At 44.9% G+C, this 22,150-nt stretch overlaps 2 protein-coding genes across 2 annotated transcripts in view; both read left to right on the top strand.

Annotated features, from left to right (window-relative positions):
* LOC110958031 (nuclear GTPase SLIP-GC-like) overlaps nt 1–22,150 on the top strand; it is a 139,341-nt gene that overhangs the window by 89,575 nt on the left and 27,616 nt on the right.
* LOC110971141 (nuclear GTPase SLIP-GC-like) lies at nt 4,035–16,174 on the top strand. The gene is made up of 16 exons (XM_051941533.1): nt 4,035–4,058; nt 4,151–4,414; nt 4,507–4,761; nt 5,859–6,065; nt 6,171–6,346; nt 6,494–6,587; nt 6,665–6,752; nt 6,930–7,051; nt 11,879–12,052; nt 12,139–12,296; nt 12,421–12,538; nt 12,702–12,810; nt 12,917–13,047; nt 13,353–13,434; nt 15,325–15,420; nt 15,496–16,174. The coding sequence occupies exons 1-15, from the start codon at nt 4,035–4,037 to the stop codon at nt 15,408–15,410; spliced, it is 2,088 nt and encodes a 695-aa protein (XP_051797493.1). The 3' UTR covers nt 15,411–15,420; nt 15,496–16,174.

Below are 22,150 nucleotides of genomic sequence, written 5' to 3'. Positions count from 1 at the left end.
TCCGGGGACCCCTCCGGGGGCCTGTCCGAGGGCAGGACTGGATCCGGGGCCGGGGGCCCCTCTGGGGGTAGGACTGAAGCCGGGGACCCCTCCGGGGCAGAACTGGATCCAGGGGCCCGTCCGGTGGTAGGACTGGATCCGGGGCCGGGGGCCCCGAGGGGGCAGGACTGGATCCGGGGACCCCTCCGGGGGTGAAACGGGAGCCAGGACTGGGGACCCCTCCAGGGGTGAAGTGGGGGCCTGGACAGGGGACTGAACTGGTCTCGGGACTGGGGACAGGACTGGACTCGGGAGTGGGGACCCCTCAGGGAGCAGGACTGGGGACTGAACTCGGTTTGGGACTGGGGATCTCTCAGGGGCAGGACTAGATTTGGGACTGGGGACAGGACTGGACTTGGGACTGGGGACCCCTCGGGAGGTAGGATTGAAGACAGGATTGGGTTGGGGATTGGGGACCCCTCAGAGGGTAGGACTGGAACTGGGATTCTTCGGGGAAAGGGACTGGACACGGGTTAAGGAGACCACAGCTGCAAGAGGATCAATTGGGGTGGCCACTGCAGGGGCGCCACTTGGTGTAGGGGTGGCATTCATCCTTTTCAGGGCTCGGGGGAGGCGCTACGCCTCCTCAAGGCTGCCAAGGGGTCATTAGGCCCCTTCAAGGCTGCCTAGGAGGCGCTACGCCTCTTCCAGGGTTCAGGGGAGACATTTAGCCTCATCAAGGACTCAGGGAAGGCATTTTGCCTCAATAAATACTCAGGGGAGGCATTATGCCTCAACAAGGACTCCTGGGAGGCGTCTCGCCTCCTCAAGGCTGCCGAGGGTCGTTAGGCCCCTTCAAGGCTGCCGAGGAGGCTCTGCGTCTTATCAAGGACTCGGGGAGGCGTTTTGCTTCATCAAGGACTCGGGGAGGCGTTTCGCCTCATCAAGGACTCGGGGGAGGCATTTTGCCTCATCAAGGACTCAGGGGAGGTCTTAGGCCTTCTCAAGGCCACCGAGGAGGCGTTACGCTCCTTCAAGGCTGCCGAGGAGGCTTTATACCTCTTCAGGGCTGCAGGAGAAGCCTTTAGCTTCTTCGAAGCTGCAGAAGAAGCTTTGAGCTTCTTAGAAGCTGCAGGAGAGGCAGGAAACCTCTTTAAGGCTGCAGAGGAGGCGGGAAACCTCCTTACGGCTGCAGAGGAGGCTTTTACCTCCTTCAAGGCCGCGGGGGAGCTTTTAGCTCCTTCAAGGCTGCGGGAGGAGCTTTTAGCTCCTTCAATGCCAGTGGGGGGACCTTTTAGCTCCTTCAAGTCCACGGGGGGAGTTCTTTGCTCCTTCAACGCTGCAGGGGAGCTTCTTGCTCCTTCAACGCTGCAGGGGGAGCTTTTTGCTCCTTAAACGCTGCAGGGGGAGCTTTAAGCTCCTTCAAAACTGCAGACAGAGCTTTTAGCTTTTTAAAAGCTTCAGGGGAGGCTGGGAGCCTCAACACTGCAGGGCCCACATAGACCGGAGACGGGGCAGTGGCCCCCACAGGGACAGGGGACGGGGCGATGGGCCCCAAAGGAACAGAAGACGGGGCGATGGGCCCCACAGGAACAGAAGATGGGGCGATGGGCCCCACATGGACTGGAGACGGGGCGATGGCCCCCGCATGGACTGAAGACTGAGCGATGGTCCCCACAGGAACAGAAGACGGGGCGATGGGCTCCACATGGACTGGAGACGGGACGATGGGTCCCGCAAGGACTGAAGACAGAGTGATGGTCCCCATACGGACAGGAGATGAGGCAATGGGCCCCACAGGGACAGGAGAGATGGAGGCGGCACGGGGCCTCTCCACAGCCGGGAGTGAGGCGGCACAGGGCCTCTGCTCCACCGGGAGTGAAGCGGCACAGGGCCTCTCCTCGGCAGGGAGTGAGGTGGCATGGGGCCTCTCCTCGGCAGGGAGTGAGGTGGCATGGGGCCTCTCCTCGGCAGGGAGTGAGACAGCTTTGACCCGCTCAGAAACAGTGGCGGCGTCGACCTGCTCGGACGGTGAGGCAGCACAAGGCCCCTCTAACGCTGCAGGCAAGGTGGCACGTGGCCCCTCCAGCACCGCAGGTGAGGTGGCACAGGGCTCCTCCGGGACAGGAGTAGGGGAGCTTCGGCGTCTTCTAGTGCCGCGCCTTCGCCGATCAGATCTTCTGGCGGCCGGCTCTACGACTTGCGGGGAACAGGATCGGGTGGACAGTCAGGGGAGTCAGTGGGCGGAAAAGCGTCGAGCCCCCAGGATCAGGGGTGAGGAGTGTCTCGGCCGGCCAGGCAGGTTGGTCAGGAAAGCATTCAGAAATTCCAGGAGGCTGCAGGGAATGTGTGGAGCCAACCACGGCTTCTTCGCAGCCTCTCTGTGCCCCTCCAACACTGCTGCATCCCTGATTGCCTGCCCGGCGACATTCCTCCATACATCCAGTCGAGCATACAGGCCCCTGATATAATTAAACGCCTCGTCTGATTCGTAAAAAGTATCTATGGGACCTACGGGGGATAAGGGAAGTCCATGTGATCACGAGTGCCTGCTGGGTTCTTTGGTGGCTGGATCATTCTGTCATGAACAGGTGGATAAACCCAAGCAGCAGGCAACAGACAGGCAGGTTGATAAATGAACAGGGTTTTAATGATAAAACAAGACACAAAGGCTCTCCATACGGGAGGCATGGACACTAAACAGAACGTGGGGGTTAAACTAAACTAAACTAACTACACTAAGGGCGGACCAGACGGCCAAGGTGAAAACTAAAATGAGACTAAACTGACAGGGGAGAGGAGACTCACATGTGTCCACGGGATCGGGAGACGAGGTGGGGAACAAGAAGTAAGCCAGCAGTCTGAGAGCCAAGAGTTCTGCTTGGATAATGTGGTGGTATCAGGTCTTTAAGATCAGTTATTAAGAGCTTTATATTTCAAAAGAAGGATTTTAAATTAGGCTGCACAGTGGAGTAATGGTTAGCACTTTCGCCGTGCAGCAAGAAGATCCCCGGTTCAAATCCCGGCCTGGGCCTGGGATCTTTCTGCATGGAGTTTGCATGTTCTCCCTGTGCATGCGTGGGTTTTCTCCGGGGACTCCGGCTTCCTCCCACAGTCCAAAATATGCTGAGATTAATTGGTTACTCTAAATTGCCCGCAGGTGTGAATGTGAGTGTGATTGTGTGTCTGTATATGTAGCCCTGTGACAGACTGGTGACCTGTCCAGGGTGTCCCCTGCCTTCACCTGAGTCAGCTGGGATAGACTCCAGCACCCCCCGCGACCCTAGTGAGGATAAAGCGGTGTATAGAGAATGGATGGATGGATGGATGGATGGATTTTAAATTATATTCTAGATTTAACAGGAAGCCAGTGAAGAGAAACCAGAATAGGAGAAATATGATCTGTCTTGCTGACTCCTGTCAGTACTCTGGCTCCAGTGTTTTGGATCAACTGTAGATGTTTCAGAGAACTATTGGGACATCCTAATAATAAGGAATTACAATAATAAAGCCTGGAGGTAACAAATCTATGGACTAGTTTTTCTGCATCACTCTGCAATATTTCTCAGGTGAAAGAAGAAAGTCCTACAGACTTGTTTTATGTGCGAGTTAAAGGACATGTCCTGGTCAAAAATAACTCTGAGGTTCCTCACAGTAGTACTGGAGACCAAAGTAATGCCATCCATTATGCTCTGAAAGCGAGTCATCTGGCTCTCTAGCTGCTAAGTGTCCACATTTTTAATGTTTTCTGCATCTGAAAACCACTCAGAGTACTAAGAGTGACCCAAAAATATGTGAACCAAAAACCAAAACAATTAACTGAAAGATGGTGGAAACTGAACAGAAACTACAAAGTCTGGTCATTATTCAGTGTGTAATTATCTCCTTTTATTTATTTATTTACTCATTCATTCATTCATTCATTTAATCAGGGACCATGCAATTATCATGTGACACATAGAACCGATGCATTACATATAGAGTGGGTAGCCTAGAGCTAATTAAAAACTCCTGTCCCTGGTTGGGCTTTTAAGTAAAAGTAGTCTTTCACATACATGTCATCTTTGGAGGAACTGTTTGTAAGGTAATATTGAATATCACTACCTCTAAATGAGACTTCAGCAGGCTGGTCACAGACAGATGTCTCCTTGATTTTGGCATACATTGTTAGTGTTTGAATATTTCTCAAATGACTCAACTCATTTCCATTCTTAACAGGACTGAAATCCATGATTTGGAGACAGACAAGAGGGAACTGATCGGTGTCTTTGGTAAAACTGGGGCTGGAAAGAGCTCTTTGATAAACGCCATCATTGGAGAGAAGGATCTGTTGCCCTCTGGAAGTGTCAGTGCCTGTACCTCAGTCATGATTAAAGTGGAGGCAAATATACCCAGCTCAAAGTACGAAGCAGACATCGAGTTCATTACACCTGAGGTAAAACCAGCTGTGAATATCAAAAATACAGTTCCTGTTTATGCTACATGCCATTTAGGAAAACAAAGATATAATTATTATTTGTTTTATAGGAGTGGAAAGATGAGTTGTGGTCAATGTATCAGTTTCTTGGAGATAAAGCACATCAGGATGATGATGATGATGGTAACGGTGACGATGAGGAAGATGATGATAATGAAGATTATCGTGACATTACTGAAAAGCTGTCAGCGCTGTATGGAGATGAATGGAAACACAAAAACCCTCAAATGCTCATGGACAACAAATATTTCAGAGAAATTCCAGACTTTCTCCAATCCAAGAAGAAGACTTTGACTTGTGAATCAGTAAGATACAAAAGATTTACTACTTCATGGAAAGAATAATTGCCATCAGTCTGATGGAGTGAAATGTGTTAATTTGCTTTTTACAGTTTCAAAAAAGGGTGTCGTGGTTAGCACTTTTGCCTTGCAGCAAGAAGATCCCCGGTTCAAATCCCGGCCTGGGATCTTTCTGCATGGAGTTTGCATGTTCTCCCTGTGCATGCGTGGGTTTTCTCCGGGTACTCCGGCTTCCTCCCAAAGTCCAAAAACATGCTGAGGTTAATTGGTTACTCTAAATTGTCCGTAGGTGTGAATGTGAGTGTGATTGTGTGTCTGTATATGTAGCCCTGTGACAGACTGGTGACCTGTCCAGGGTGTCCCCTGCCTTCACCCGAGTCAGCTGGGATAGACTCCAGCACCCCCATGACCCTAGTGAGGATAAAGCGGTGTATAGAGAATGGATGAATGGATGGAGAATTTCAAAAAATTAAAAATCCATAAAATCAGAATCAGGAATTCCAGATTTGAGACGGAGTCTCTCTTATTTAAACCTCCAACATCTAGGGTTTAGTGTTCCTTCACTGTTGCAGTGTGATATCCTCAGTACAAGATCTAAAGAGCTCTCTAAAGCCTTCAGAAAACAGGTTGTCTGAGTCTGGCAATGATAAAATATTTACTCTCAGTAAAATCATCCACAAGTAGAGAAGATTTCACTGAATAGTAGTTTGTCCAGGACTGGTCCAGAAAATTCAGGCTAAGAGCAGAAGGGCTGATACAAAAATAAGTCTCCAAGAACCCCAACATTTCTGACAGAAGCTGAAGGCAACTCTGGAACTGGTGGTGTCAAACTGCATGTGTCTACACTCAGAAAGATAATGTACAAAATGGAAGTTGTGCCACAACATTAGAGCAAAGTGTGGTGGACAAGAATGAATAAAGTCTAAATGAGGGCTTTTCTACTATAAAGGGACCAAGATTAACTTGTGAGGACAGGAGTGTGCTTACTTTCCCTCAGAATATTTGATCCGTTAATATTTTGTTGAATAAAAGAAAATGGTTTAACGTTCACTTTCAGTGAATAATGAATTGTCCTATATGACCTAACTTTGTATTTATTGCAGGCCAAAGAGCTATCTGCAAGATTAGTCAGATACACAAGAAGTGCCTCCAGTGACGGAGACAGCAAAGAAGTAACGAGGTGTTTCTGGCCACTGGTGAAGTGTGTGACTGTCAAGGTGCCAAATAATGATCTTCTTCAACACGTCACACTGGTGGACCTTCCTGGAAACGGAGACCGGAACAAGAGCAGAGACAAAATGTGGAAAGTGGTAATTCATCCTCATGTACTGCTGTTAATTTAACAGTACTGTGTTATATGAAACCTGTGATGGCATCTTTTTACAAAACAATTAACATGCTATTAAACCCTTTAGATTGTTGGAGATTGTTCTACTGTGTGGATCGTGACTGAAATCAATCGAGCAGCATCAGAAAAAGAACCCTGGGAGATCTTGACGAGTACCTGCAGCCTCATGGGAAATGGTGGCCAGTGTCAGCAAATTCACTTTATCTGCACCAAGTCTGATGTTATTGAAGATTCAGATGATCAGTAAGTGAATTAAGATGCTCAAAGTGGACCGTTAAATAAAACATCCAAATCAGACATTGATGCATGTGGTGGCCAAGAGCTCAACCATAGCAAATACAAGCAAATGGATCCATATAATACTGTCACATCACATGTCTTTTCTCATAGTTCAGCAGCTGATGTTCATGCTCGCATATTTCAAAGAAACATGAAAGTCAAGGAAGTAGTGAGGAAAGAATTCCACAAACTGAACAAAGTTAAGGTGAGTTTTGTAGACTGACAAAAACAATCTAAGATTGTTTATGACTGTAAGCACGCCTTTAATCCCATTTTCTGTAGAAACACTTCCAAGATGACTGCCTCGAGGTGTTCACAGTGAGCTCCAAAGAGTTCCTGAAAAGAAAACATCTAAATCCAGAGGACACAGGTAGGTGAAGTCTCCAGATGAGAATAATTTGTAGGTAACAGGAAACGTGTTGCTCAAATCCATGTTTTGTTTTATTGTACATTAACCACTTTAAGACTTGAAGACTGTGTGAATTTTGAAACTGTATCACATGTAAGCTAAGAATGTACCAAGAAAACTGTTTTTTTTTTCTTACAGAAATACCAAAACTACAGGATTTTTTGCAAGGTCTCAATGACTGTCACTCAGAGACGTTAAACTTTGTGTCTGGAGCTTATGGGATTCTCTCTTTGATGCACGGGGCCAACTGTGGAGAAGTGGTAAGATTATTAATGCAAACCTTTATCATACGGCTTGGTTGTTAAAATTGTTATTGATATGAACTGAAAAGAATATTATTCATTGAAAATAAATATGTTTCAGTGCACATAAGTCAGTTTAATTAAAAATTTGGCAAACCTTGGCATCTAGCATGGGCCCTTAGGCAAGGTCCTTAATGCTAGAAGTCTTACCTCAGATGTTTTCGGTACAAGAGACATACTGGCTCAGATGTTCCATCTATCCTCCACTTATCCGGGGCCGGGTCATGGAGGCAGCAGGCGAAGCAGGTCGTTCCAGACGTCCCTCCCCCTGGCAACGCTTTCCAGCTCTTCCTGGGGGATCCCGAGGCGTTCCCAGGCCAGATGAGATATATAATCCATCCAGCGAGTTCTGGATCTACCCCGGGGTCTCCTCCCAGACGGACGTGCTCGGAAAACCTCCAAAGGAAGTCTCCCTGGAGGCATCCGAATCAGATGGCCAAACCACCTCAACTGGCTCCTTTCGATGCGAAGGAGCAGCGGCTCTACTCCAAGCTCCCTCCGGATGTCTGCACTCCTCACTCTATCTCTAAGGCTGAGCCCAGCCACCCTACGGAGGAAGCTCATTTCGGCCGCTTGTATCCGTGATCTTGTTCTTTCGGTTACTAACCAAAGCTAATGACCATGGGTGAGAGTTGGAACGTAGATGGACTGGTAAATCGAGAGCTTCGCCTTACGCATCAGCTCCCTCTTCACCACGACGGTTTGGTACAACGCCCGCATTACTGTCCAGGGGTGAGCTGTGGCTCAGGTGGTAGAGCGGGTCGTCCAATGATCGAAGGGTTGGCAGTTCGATTCCCGCTCTCGCCTAGTCATGTGCTGCATGCCGAAGTTTCCTTGGGCAAGATTCTGAACCCCGAATTGCCTACCAGTGACTGTTCCACTGGTGTATGAATGTATACTGACTGATGTTGCAGGTTGATTAGCAACCTGCACATTAGTGTGTGAATCTGTGTGTGTCTGGGTGAATGGGAGCAATTGCTGTAAAAGCGCTTTGAGTACTCTGATGAGTAGAAAAGCACTATATAAGAGCAAGTCCATTTACCATTTACTGCTGACGCCGCACCAATCCGCCTGTCCATCTCTCGCTCCATTTTCCCATCACTCGTGAACAAGATCCCGAGATACTTGAACTCCTTCCCTTGGGGAAGCAATTCCCCCCCGAACCCGGAGGGAGCAATCCACCGGTTTCCGGCAGAGAACCATGGCCTCGGACTTGGAGGTGCTGATCTGCATCCCTGCCGCTTCACACTCGGCTGCAAATCGCTCCAGTGCATCCTGGAGGTCACGGTCTGAGGACGCCAACAAAACCACATCATCCGCAAAAAGCAGAGATGTGATCCTGAGGCTCCCAAACTGAAAACCCTCCCCACCATGGCTGCACCTTGAAATCCTGTCCATGAAAACCACAAACAGGATTGGAGACAAGGGGCAGCCCTGACGGAGTCCAACACCCACCGGAAACATGTCTGACTTAGTGCCGAGTATGTGGACACAGCTGTCACTTTGGTCGTACAGGGACCAAACGGCTCATAGCAACGAGCCCGGGACCCCATACTCCCGCAGTGCCCCCCACAAAGCCCCTAGGGGGACACGGTCATAGGCCTTCTCCAGATCCACAAAACACATGTAGACTGGTAGGTCATACTCCCATGACCCCCTCAGCAGCTCCGCAAGGGTAAAGAGCTGGTCCGCTGTTACGTGACCGGACAGAATCCGCATTGCTCCTCCTGAATCCCAGGTTCGACTATCGGTTGGATCCTCCCTTCCAGCACCCTAGAGTAAACTTTCCCGGGGAGGCTAAGAAGTGTGATACCGCGGTAGTTGGCACACACTCTCCGATCCTCCTTTTTGAAAATAGGGACCACCACCCCGGTCTGCCACTCCACAGGTACTGTACCCGATGCCCACGCGACATTGTATAGACATGTCAACCAAGACAGTCCAACAATGTCCAGAGCCTTCAGCATCTCAGGGCGAATCTCGTCCACACCTGGACCAAGGAGCTTCTTAACTACATCGGCGACCTCTGCCACTGATATGGACAAAGATCCCCCCGAGTCTTCAGGCTCTGCCTCCTCCATAGAGGACATGTTTACCGGGTTCAGGAGTTCCTCGAAGTGCTCTTTCCACCGCTCGATGATATCCCCAGTATGGGTCAACAGTTCCCTGAGGCCGACCAAAAGTCCTTCTCCATGGCCTCCTTGAACTCTTCCCACACCCGAGTTTTAGCTTCCACAACCGTCACAATTGCCGCCCTTTTGGCCTGCCGGTACCTGTCAGCTGCTTCAGGAGACCCCCGAGTCAACCAGACTCGAAAAGTCTCCTTTTTCAGCCTGACGGCCTCCCTCACCACTGGTGTCCACCAGCGGGTCTTTGGATTGCCGCCGCGACAGGCACCAGTGACCTTCAGACCACAGCTCCTAGCAGCTGCTTCTGCAATGGAGGCTTTGAACATGGACCACTCAGAATCCATGTCCCCAACCTCCCCTGGGATGCAGGGGAAACTCTTCCGGAGGTGGGAGTTGAAAACCCTATGGACAGGGTCCTCCACCAGACGTTCCCAGTTCACCCTCACTACACGTTTGGGTTTACCAGGTCTGTCCGGCAGTCTTCCCCGCCATCGGATCCAACTCACCACCAGGTGGTGATCAGTTGACAGCTCTGCACCTCTCTTCACCCGAGTGTCCAAAACATACGGCCGCAGGTCTGACGATACGACTATAAAGTCGATCATCGACCTTTGGCCTAAGGTGCTCTGGTACCAAGTACACTTATGAGCAACCTTATGCTCGAACATGGTGTTTGTTATAGTCAAACTATTACTAGCACAGAAGTCCAATAACAAAATACCACTCGGGTTCAGATCGGGCAGGCCGTTCTTCCCAATCACCCCCTCCAGGTTTCTCCATTGTTGCCCACATGAGCGTTGAAGTCTCCCAAGAGAACTATGGAATCCCCGGGCAGTACCCCTTCCAGGACACCACCCAGAGACTCCAAGAAGGCCGAATACTCTGCTGTTCCAGACTGCACAGACAGAATGGACTGCTGTTCGGCGCATACGTACAGACAACAGTTAGAGTTTTCCCCTCCGCAACACGAAGTCGCAGAGAGGCGACCCTCTCGTTCTCCGGGGAGAACTCCACCAAAGCGGCGCTCAGCCAGGGGCTTGTGAGTATCCCCACACCTGCCCGGCACCTCTCACTTTGGGCAACTCCGGAGTAGGAGAGAGTCCAACCCCTCTCCAGGATTCTGGTTCCAGAACCCTTGCTGTGCGTGGAGGTGAGGCCAACTATATCTAGCCGGTGTTGCTCCACCTCCTGGACCAGCTCAGGTTCCTTCCCCACCAGTGAGGTGACGTTCCACGTCCCTAGAGCTAGTCTATGCCACCAGGGGGCAGCACGCCTGCTCCTGCCTACTGCTCGGTGAACATAGCACCCGACCCCGACTTCCTGCCCTGCAGGTGGTGGGCCTACTGCGCGGCTCAGATGTTGCCTGAAGTAAAAAGGTCCACATCAGATGATCCCCACTGAAGGGGTTGAACTACCAGAAAACAACACAGCAGATGTTTAGCTCCAAATACCTTGGAGTCCCACAGGCAAATGAAATTATCAGATGACTGCCAGGAAGTCAGAAACAGCCAAATACCTACAGGGAGTGAGACAGGGCCTGTAAAGTCAGCTGAATGGACAGAACAAGACATGAATCATCAACACATACAGGCCGCCAGTGATCAGATGCCCCGCGGGTATAATAACCTGACCAAAGGAAGAGATGGAGGGTTTCACCCCAAGTCCAGCATCCAAGACTGTACATGAAGAAGAAGGAGGCCGAGGACTGGTGATCATCAGAGCCACTGTCCATGATGAAACAACAAAGAATACATCAGGAAAATGGCCACTCGTGATGGCCTGCTACATGAATACCTCAGGCAGCACAAACCTGAAAATGAGGAGGAGGAAGAGGAAGAAGGAACATTAGTGAAGGACAAGTATCTGCTTCTGACAGATATAAGTGGCTGATATCTAGAAAACACACCTGAAAGACAGCACAGAGGCACTAATCATGGCAGTACAAGAACAGGAGCCGGGCACCAGATTAAAAGGCCGGGGTCTACCAGACCAGACAGGACTCCAGATGAAGACTGTGAAAAGATGTACCTGAGACAGTACAGCACATAACAGCAGTCATAAGATGGAGTACAGCATACATGGAGCCATAACCAAGCAGCTGCTATAGTGAAGAGAAACATCTGCACCGAGTCTGGGCTGGAAGTCCCATGTTCAAAATGGACAACACCTCCAAAAGTGGTAGAGAATAACCGAGGCAACATCCTATAGGACTTCCAAATCCAGACTGATAAACTGGTGGTGGCCAATCAACCAGAAACTATCAGCGCTGATAGATGTAATCCCAGATGACACCAAAAGAAGGAACATGAGATCCTTGAACAATACCAAGAGCAGAAAGAGGAGCTAGAAAAGACGTGAGAAGTGAAGGTAGTAGTGGTACCAGTGGTGCTCTGAGTTACTTCAGAAGATCCCAGCAACAACATCTGAGATCTCTGTCCAGAAGAGTTCAAATTAAAACATTTTACAGGTCTGAGAACAGTTCAAACTTTCAGTTTGGGGTCCAAAATAACAAACACATGAACTCTGAAAAAAACTGAAACAGTGGAGTAGATTTCTATCTAGAATGACATTGACAGACCCACTTCAAGGCTGGTAGTCAGGTAGTATTTATAGTTTGCTTTAAATAAATGCATTGTTTGTTTGTTTTTAACTTCAGGCTGGCAAAAAAGCTGAAGTGTGCAGAGACCTTGAAGAAAACATGAGGCGTGAACTCAATAAAGTCAGAAAACCAATGGAAGAGGCTTACCACGTGTTTGAAAAATGCCTCAAAGAAGGGGTTCAAACATCCAAAACCTCATGTGACAAAACCCTGAAGTCCATCTTACACCCTGTACATATTTGAATTATAATTATATGAAAACAACTTATTTTACACTATATTTGGACATGTTGAAAGTTGTGTGTTTTCCATTTCAGAGAAAGATGCGAAATGGTGGGTTTCATAGGACGCTAAAGTCTGTAGTTGAGAACGGTGGCGTCTACAAACCAAAGAAAGGGAAACAAATAAACATCAACATGAAGCTAGCTTCATATCTGACCAACAGCATTGATGAGGAATTCAGGAAGACCTTCCCGTAAGAAGTGACTGAATGAGAACATTGATGTTGACCCATTTTACAACAATGAAGAAAGCCATAAATGAACTCTGAAGTAGAAACGTTTCAATACATGTTAATGAAACACTTCTCCTTATTTCAGAAATGAAGTCAAATGTGGACCATTCAACGGAGTCATTGATACATTTTCACTTGACACAGATGAGCTGATTCAAAAGTACAAAGATGTCGGATTGCAACTGAACTTTCTGAAGACAGAGGTAAAGATAAAACTAGAATCAACCTGTTCATTAGAACATTAGTAGGCAAGCAAGAGAAACATAAGAAGATCCACCAAAGTAGTCTAAACACTGAAAACCATCCACCTGCTTTGTATTTTCTTGATAAATAATGTTCATCTATTTATCATGTTCGATTTGTAAGGAAGACAAAATTCAGGCAAAACTCAACAAGATCATCCAGAGGCGTAAGAAATCCATCTACAACAGTCTGACAGAGAAAATAGTGGAAATCATGGAGGAATCCTACAAAAGTAAGGAAGAAGATCAGATGTTTACAACCTGTCACTAAAATAAGGCCTATTTCCATTTATTGTGCATAAATATTCAGTTTGACAACATTTTAATGTTTTATTGTAGAAGCAGCAGAGTTTAGAGGAAAAGGCTCACTGGAGAAAATGAGGAGAACTATTGCCACACATGTACATGAAAACATCATCATGTTTGAGGAGGCCAAAGATGTCATGTTGAACCAGCTGAATTATTTGAAGGTTTGTCGAATTTGATAATATTAAACATAATGAGATCGTAAAATGTGTGTCTTCCACCTTTCTTTGTCCACTATTCACGTGAAGGAAAATGTGTAATTCTGAAAGGTGCTTAAGCTCCTAAAAACTTAATTGTCACCACTCACCAGTTATTATTATTATTAATCAAAGACAGACACATATAGTATGGAGTTATTAGTCCTTTCATCCAGTCTGTCAGCCTCTGAGTCACATTTAAACAGTTAATTCATTAGAGATTCAGGGATTTGGCGCTGTGATATGTGAAACAGATTTTGATTCTGAATTAGGAGGACATCCTGGAGATACTGGAGGGAACCATGAGGGAATCCATTGAGCTCTCACTGAAGACAGATGACAACTCAGTCCCAGGTGACAGGAACATTTCAAAGTCAACTCATTTATGTAGTTTTTGTGGTGGAGGGGTTTGAGTGTCTCTGTGATCCAGGTAGCTATGTTGTCCAGGACAATAGCCTCTGGTAGTGTCTCCCCAGGCAAATTGGTACTGGGGGAGGGACCAGACAAAGAGTGATTCAGAAAACCACCTGGGGACTCCATAGTTCTCTTCAGGGACTTCAATGCTAAAGTGAGCAGTGAAGGAGAAACCTGGAGGGGGATGATTGGGAGGAACGGCCTGATCTGAACCCGAGTGGTGTTTTGTTATTGGACTTCTGTGCGAGCCATAGACTGGTCATAGCAAACACCATGTTGAAGCAAAAGGTTGCTCATAAGTGTACCTGGTACCACAGCAGCTTAGACCAAAGGTCGATGATTGACTTCTTAGTCGTGTCATCAGACTCACGGCCGTATTTTTTAGACATTCAAGTAAAGAGAGGAGCAGAGCTGTCAACTGATCAACACCTGGTGGTGAGTTGACCTGATGGCTGGGAAGTCTGCTGGACAGACCTGGTAAACCCAAACGTGTAGTGAGGGTGAACTGAGAACATCTGGTGGAGGCCCCTGTCCATGGGATTTTCAACTCCCACTTACGAAAGAGTTTCCCCTGCATCCCGGGGAAGGTTGGGGAGATGGAATCTGAGTGGGCCACGTTCAAAGAATCCATTGCAGAGGTGGCTGTTAGGAGCTGTGGCCAGAAGGTCACTGGTGCCTATGATGACAACCCAAAAACCCACTGGTAGATACCAGTGGTGAGGGAAGCTGTCAGGTTAAAGAGGAGGTCTTTCAGGCATGGCTTGCTTCTCAACCTGACGGCCAGCAAGCAGATGGAGCCCAACATGTCAAGAGCTGAGTTCTTGGGGGGTTGTTGACCCTTACTGGGGACATTGTTGGGTGATAGAAGGAGCACTTTGAGGAACTCCTAAACCCAGTAAACATGTCCTCTGCGGAGAAGGCAGAGACTGAAGACTCCGAGGCATCTTCGTCCATATCTGTGGCAGAGGTTGCCAAGGTAGTGAAGAAGCTCCCCAGTGGCAAGGCACCAGGTGTGGATGAGATCCATCCTGAGATGCTGAAGGCCCTGGACATTGTTAGACTGTCTCAGCTAACCCTAACCCTACAATGTTGCGCGGGCATCGGGTATTGTACCTGTGGCAGACCAGAGTGGAGGTCCCCATTTTCAAAAAGGGGGACTGGAGAGTGTGTTCCCACTACTGGGGCATCATATTTCTCAACCTCCCCAGGAAAGATTACTATAGGGGGCAGGATGGGAGGCTCTGACTGAACCTCACATTCAGGAAGAGCAATGCGATTCCATCCTGGTTGTGGAACAGTGGGTCAGCTCAGAGGAAGCTGAGCCATAAGGTAAAGCTCTCAATTTACCGGTCCATCTATATTCCAGCGACTGAAAGAACAAGACCACGGATATAAGTGGCTGAAATGAGCTTCCTCTGCAGGGTTATTGGGCTCAGCCTTCGGGTGAGACGCTTGGACATCTGGATGGAGCTCAGAGTAGAGCCGCTGCTACTTCACCTCTAAAGGAGCCAGTTGAGATGATTTGGACATCTGATTTGGATGCCTTCGAGGAGGTTTCCTTTGGTGGTTTTGCAAAGATGTCTGCCTGGGAGGAGACCCGGGGTAGACCCAGAACTCGCTGGAGGGATTATGTAAATCATCTGGCCTGGGAACGCATCGGGATCCCCCAAGAAGAGCTGGAAAGCATTGCTGGTCGGAGGAACGTCTGAAATGACCTGCTTCATCTGCTGCCTCCACAACCTGGCCCAAATAAGCGGAAGATAATGGATGGTTGTTCAAGAAGTCCACACATTCCTAGTAAAAGTGTTTGTTTGTTGTTGTTTTTTTTAGATGTTCCAACTGAACTTGAGATGGTGAAGCGATACTACGATGAACTGAAAGACAATCCAGACGGAGAAACTTCACTACTGGGGTAAAACCTTGAATGTAAGTATCACGTTTTTATATTATTCATATTTATAATAGAATATAACCTGTCTGTCTCTCTGGTTGCTGTTTCAGCTTCCATCAGTGGACAGAAACATCAGAGGCCTGGTCTCCCACTGAACATCTCTGAGGATCACTGACTCAACACAGGACACTCTGGATTTGGTCTCAACCATTTTTATTAAGTTGGTTTCTGTGTATGTTTTGATGCTTTGGTTTGATTTGTTCATTGACTTTGTTTTTATGAATTTTGTGCTGAGAGATTACAGATTTTTTTTGGAGTTTTATTTCATTTATTGATTCCAGTCCAGAGGCAACTAAAAAAGTAGAGAGAGATGAAATGCAAAGAGCCCTGGTTGGATTTGGACCAGAAATGTTGTGGTTTTCATCATAAAGGTACAAACCACAAAACATTTAGATTTTAAGGTTTGAACTGTTCTTTTTGATGTTATTTTGCATATAATCTACACTGACTCTAAATGAATACATGTTTTTGATATGATGTCCAACACATTTAACCTTCAATCTTGAATATAGCTCATACTGTAGGTTTGATCTGACACAGATTTGAGGTTTTTAAAAAACAGACCTTGAATTTTTACTTTTCTTTTACATTCAAGGACAAATATTTACTAAATGCAATATAATAGTCTCATGATTTACTCCATCGTTGTGGTTTTATGTCTAATCTGAACTGATTCTAAATCCAATTATGTATGTGATCTACTGTCTAATAAACCTGAGTTAAAGTGTGCGTGCAGTTTATTTCTTTTATGTAAAAGTTGCTGGAGTTCTCTGACATCAGTTTTATTTGAAAGATGGAAATTATTTTTGGTGAATTCTTACTTTAATCTCATGATATTTTTCCTCAATCTATGTTTTCTGACACTAAACTAAACTCTAAGATATTGAACACTGGTGTTGTTGGATTAGATAATGTTCTCATAGTGAAAATAGTTGTACTGATTAATTTTTGACATCAACACAAGCAGGTTTTGTTGCATTTAAATAGAAATGTAAGATTTTAAGACTAATAAATACAGCAGTTTTCAAACCAGCATAATCAGCATCGCTTGAAATATACCAGCACTTTAACAAAATAAAGAATGTCCCAACACCTTGTACGTACTTACACATGAGCATTACAGATAAGGACCGCAGGAGGAAAAGGCGCCAGTTTCATCTAGACTATTGATGGGAAGTTGGGCTCTTTTCAGAGCTGGTTCTTTTGGCATGGCTTCCAAGGAAGAGTCGACTCTTTAGGCTCCCAATTTAGTATTACTTGTAGCCTCATATTTTAGCCTAACCTGGTAAATATGAATGATTTGTGTACTGATCAACCTTTATGCATTCAGTGTTTTTATTTTTTATGAGAAGCCTTATAATTGCCTCATTTTGTGCATTTGTTCTGTTACAAAAGCAGGCATTCTTACTTTTAATATTTTAATCACATTTTTTTCGCACAAAAACAAATGAACAGAACACTGCACACAAACCCATCGAAACAGAACAGAAACAGAACCAAACTCTGCATTCAGTATAAATGTCATCAGTGCAGGTTGGCATTCAGAAAAATCAGATGCCTGAGCTTGGATGGGCTGATACCATTTCTTCTTTTGGTATCTGCTCTGTTTTTGGGAAGATTCTCTCAGATGGAACAGAAGTTGCCACAATACACAGTCTCCCCTCCATCACCTTCACCAGGTGGGGCAGACTGAGGCCTTGTCCTGCCTCCAGCTCAGTGGGTCGTCTGCTGGTTGGATGAGGGGTTCCTCCAGATATGATCTCACCTCCATTACAGCATCAACTGCAGTATTTCTCCTTGTAGTATCTCCTGTAGCATCTTACTTCTCCACACAGCAGACGTTTGAGGTTCCTCCTCCACTTGGTCCTCTAATGCTGGAGGTGTCAGGCTGCTGCTGCTCTTATTCTCTGAACTGCCTCATCAACAGCTCTGTTGTCACTGAAGGCAAGCAATCTAGTAACGTGGTTTCTGCGTGGATAGTGTTAAACTACATATGGAGAAATTTGCTGAGGAACGAAAACTAAAAAAGTTGGGAGTCAGCTCTCACTAGATGGGAGTCGGCTCTTCTGATTCACTACAAAGGATCGGCTCTTAGAGCCGCATCTTTTGCACATGACATCACTAATTTTGACTGCTAATGTTTTTAGACTGTACTGAGTATTTTTTGTGTCAGAGGCATGCAATTAATATTATTCCTTTCTGTCATTTCAGATCTTGGTGAAAGTACAGATGTGGAGAAAATAGTTTTGGGAGACTACACTGTCTGACATGAGGGAGCAGACTCAACAGATCTACTGGAGAATGTTGGTGTCATCATTGAAGGATGCAGAGTGCTGCAGGATCTGAAAGATCTGGCAAGTAGCTGTGCACTCTTACCTGGCTTGATATACTGTCTGGACTTGAGCTATCCCAAGGACCTGCGATGCACTGAGTTACTCCAGTAAGAGTTAATGGAGTTGGATGGGAAGAATGTATCCATAAAAGTACAAGTCCTGAAAAACAAACTGTCCTCAATAACTCTTTCTTCTTGCAGGAGACAAGTTGAACTTCACTCTTCTTGGTGTTGTTTTCAGTGCTGAGGATGTCTGAGATCATTATTTTGTGAAGCGCAGAGCTTTTAGTTTCATGAAAAAGGTCTTAATTTCAGACAGGCTTCAATTAGAGATCAGATGTCATTTCTATACTATCTTGTTCCACTGTTAATGTGAACTAGAAACTTCTTCATGTTTGTTGTCAGAAAAATGTTTTCATATTGTGAAATTAATCAGAACAGTAAGTCACGGCATGCACTCCACTTCTGCTGTTTTCTTAGACAGTAAGTAACCAGGAATAAAAGCAAACATGGACATTTTTTTTTACAATAACTGTGTTGAAGAAATCATTTTTATAGGCAAACATTTATTTACAAGAACAATCCAAAAGCATTTTCAGTGAGGCCAGCTTAAAATTGATGGAACAATAAAAAAAATAAATTAAAAGAAGCATCTGAAATGGAGTACAAAAACAAAAGTGTCAAATATCAGTGACTACTGTACTGATAAATTAGTGTTAGGACAGCGGACATTGCATTGAAATCAGATTGTGAACTGTTGGAGTAAGCTATACAGTAGGTAATTGGATAAATGTTAATTAGTTCATGCAGGGACATACACAGTGAATGAGATATTGTCAGTTTTTAAGTGTCTTCATCTGATGCATTGCTGACAGCCAAGACTGCAAAACTATGTTTTTTCTTTGTCTGTCTCTCACATTCCTTTATACGAGAGCGAGAGGGAAAATCTTTGAATGTAAATTTTGACTTGGATGATCATAGGTCAAGGTCATCGGATTGTAAAAGTTTAATAAAATCAGTTGAACTGAAGTGGCTGAAGTTGTATTTATTGAACCTAGAAACTTAAAAAGAACAAGTAGGGATAAGCTTTGTTAAATGCAACCAGCAAAATCTTATAATGTAAATACAGCTAATTGAGTAAAACAATCAGAAACAAAAACGATAAAAGATCACTGAGAGAAAGAAGAAGTCTTATCAGAGTTGTTCCATCAACCACTCACTGACTCTACTGCAGTAAAAACCTGTTTCAGCAAGTAGCTTCTGTTAGTTTTACCTCAGGGTAAACAGAGTGAATTCTTGTTGGAGTTTATGTGTTTGGGAGTGTACAGCGGTGAATATACCGTTGGTCTGTTGAACCATGAAATTATATAACGTGAACACATGATCCAGGAACAATTTCTATATTCAAATGACTCAAGCAGTAAAACAAAACGACCAAAGCTTTCATCTTGTGATTCCCTGATTTCTACACTGAAACATCCCTGTTAGAACTGAAATAACAGACGTAGCCTACATTCACTGACTTCCTGTGATTAGATTGTCTCTGATGTTGAACACTGCTTGATGTGTTTAACTACCGACATCGATAAGAAGTTTTATTTTGTGCGGCTCCACGGTTAAAGTTGTGTTGGCAGAGAGGAGAGTGAGAGGTGGAGACAAACAGGACAAGTGAAATCAAACACCAGTGCAGACGTGTTGGTGAACGACGGAACAACAAACACACAAATTACATCTGATGGCAAAATAACATGTAGAACTCTGACCCTCCTGCTGTGCTATTCTGTACTGATAATCCTCTCAATAAGAGGCTATAGATTTGTTAGATAGAAAAACAATGTTTTTACAGTGTATACACTGCTGTTCAAAAGTTGGGGATCATCCAGATAATTCCATGTTCTCCATGAAAACTCCCACTTTTATCCATGTGCTAACATAACAGCACAAGGGTTTTCTAACCATCAATGAGCCTTTCAACAGCATTAGCTAACACAATGTAGCATTAGAACACAGGAGTGATGGTTGCTGGAAATGTTCCTCTGTACCCCTATGGAGATATTCCATTAAAAATCAGCTGTTTACAGATAGAATAGTCATTTACCACATTAACTATGTCTACACTGGATTTATCATTCATTCAATATTATGTTCATTGAAAATACTGCTTTTCTTTCAACAATAAGAACATTTCTAAGTGATCCAAACTTGTGAATGGTGGTGTACATGCTGAAAATCTGAGTGTGATTTTATTCTATTCTAACTTCAAAGCCTTCAAATCTGTTTATTTCCTCTAAGACACAACTGAATGTCACATTTCCTTCATTTATTTATTGCTGCTCTTTGTCTTCTCTCCACTAACTCTCCTGTTTTTTTTCAGATCCAGCCACTCCCATCAGCTCCGAGTCAAATTTTCCAACCTTTTTTGATCACATGAGCCACACCTGTTTATCTGTTCTTTATTCCTGGTCTGTCTCTGACTGCAGGTTTATTCCTGCTGCCTCTCTCATAGAGTTTATTTTGTTCCGATCTGTTCCTTTTTTATAGAACTCTCCTGTTTCTCACCTCCTGTTGTTCCTGAACTGTTGCTGCTGTATTTTTTCCTCATGTCTTTGGCTGCCTGTTGCAGGTCTGTGTCTCTCTACTGACGTCGCCCTCCTGAACTCCTCACCTGCTCTGGTCTGCGTTACCTTCAATATCAGGTGAACCATTTAAGCTTCGATCACAACTCAGAGCTGATTCATCTTCCTGTATAAGCTCCATGTAAATGCAGTTAAGGGGTAATTAATCACAACACTCTGAAATGTTGAGCAGTAATGATTGATGACAACATTTTCATTTATCTTTCAGTTCCTGTTCTTGGTCATGGATGACTTTGTTTGTAACAAACTGACTGAATGGGGTCTTAGTGAGCTCATTGATAGGTTTAAAGGTAAAGTATGACCATATATCATTGCTTTGTACAGTATTATTCATTATTGATGTGATCTGCCAATAATGAAACATAACATGTACTAATACAGACATAAAAATGCTGCAGCATTGTTCTGCTGGTTCTATTGTTCTCATCTGTGAGTGAACAGAAATACTGATGGTAAAACATTTGTACATTATCACACAGAACAAGCAGAGACATGAGCTTTGCTGGAGCATCTTGGAGGCTGTTAAATAAAGTTACAGTAGAAGAGAATGAAGATGCATTCAGCTCATACAGCCACTGACACATTAACAGCTGTGTCCACATGTTTCACTGCTTTATGGGATAGATTTCTGCAGCTATTTGAAGATAATGTTTATCTATGTATGACAGAGATTGAACTTAGTATCCTGACTTACAGATGAAGAAATTGACAAGGAAAGTCTGTATGATCTTGCTGATAAAGACATTAAAGACTTGATCCCAAAAATGGGACCAAGAGCAAAATTCAACAAACAACTCAAGCAGTTAAAGGTAATGTTCTGCATCTGAAGATATTCTGCTCACTTTAACATTTGGTGTCATAAACCTCACTAATGTAGATGAATGCTGTTACAGGGAACTTTTATTCAAATTATGATGATGTCTATGGATAAAAGTTTAGAGTATCTCATTGACAATAATATTATTTACAAAGATTTTTGATGATCATTTTGTCACCAGGAAGAACAAAACACAAATCAGGAAGCAGCAGATTCTCCTGTTCCAGTAAGTTAGTTACAGTTTTATTCTGATTAGACAGGATTTATTAAACAGATTCTATTTCCATTTTCTGCTCAAACTTTTCCATGACTTTACACTTGCATTAAATGATTTCTGCAGAGTCAACAGGAGCGTGAAGAAGCAGCTGATTCAGTTCAGGTAAGGATGAATTTTACATGTGATGAGTGGACATGCTGATATTCTGGACCGTAGAAGTACAAAGTCGTGTAAACAGCCAGAATATTTTGTAAAGTTTCTTGATTAAATTCTGTTTAACAATCAGTTCATATTCATGTTCAGGTTTTACCATCAACAAGTTCTCAAGGTGAGATACACAGCCTCTTATTGATTATAAAATATAAAAATGATTCTCCTAAGGAGACACAGAGGACAGGAAACTAACCTAACTTCTTTTGTTTTAATCAGGGAAGAGAAAGTTGGATGTTAAAGATGAATCCAGCAAATGGAAGTCACCAAATAAACGACAACGTGGCTATGAAAGACAATCATCCAGAGGTAATTCCATTTCTTTCTGAACATTGTCAACCAACAGCTGATTTCTGGTTAAACTTCTCTGCAAAGCAAATACTTTCTCGTTGGCTTTCTGATGTCTGAGGCACTTTGAAAAGATCTCATTTTAACAGTCAACAGCATGAATATACAGCACTCGATTTTGACGGTCGCCAGGTCACCATTTGCG

The sequence above is a fragment of the Acanthochromis polyacanthus genome, chromosome 21 (assembly GCF_021347895.1).
Source record: "Acanthochromis polyacanthus isolate Apoly-LR-REF ecotype Palm Island chromosome 21, KAUST_Apoly_ChrSc, whole genome shotgun sequence".
NCBI classification, from domain to species: Eukaryota; Metazoa; Chordata; class Actinopteri; family Pomacentridae; genus Acanthochromis; species Acanthochromis polyacanthus.
This window is presented reverse-complemented; position numbering and strand designations above follow the sequence as displayed.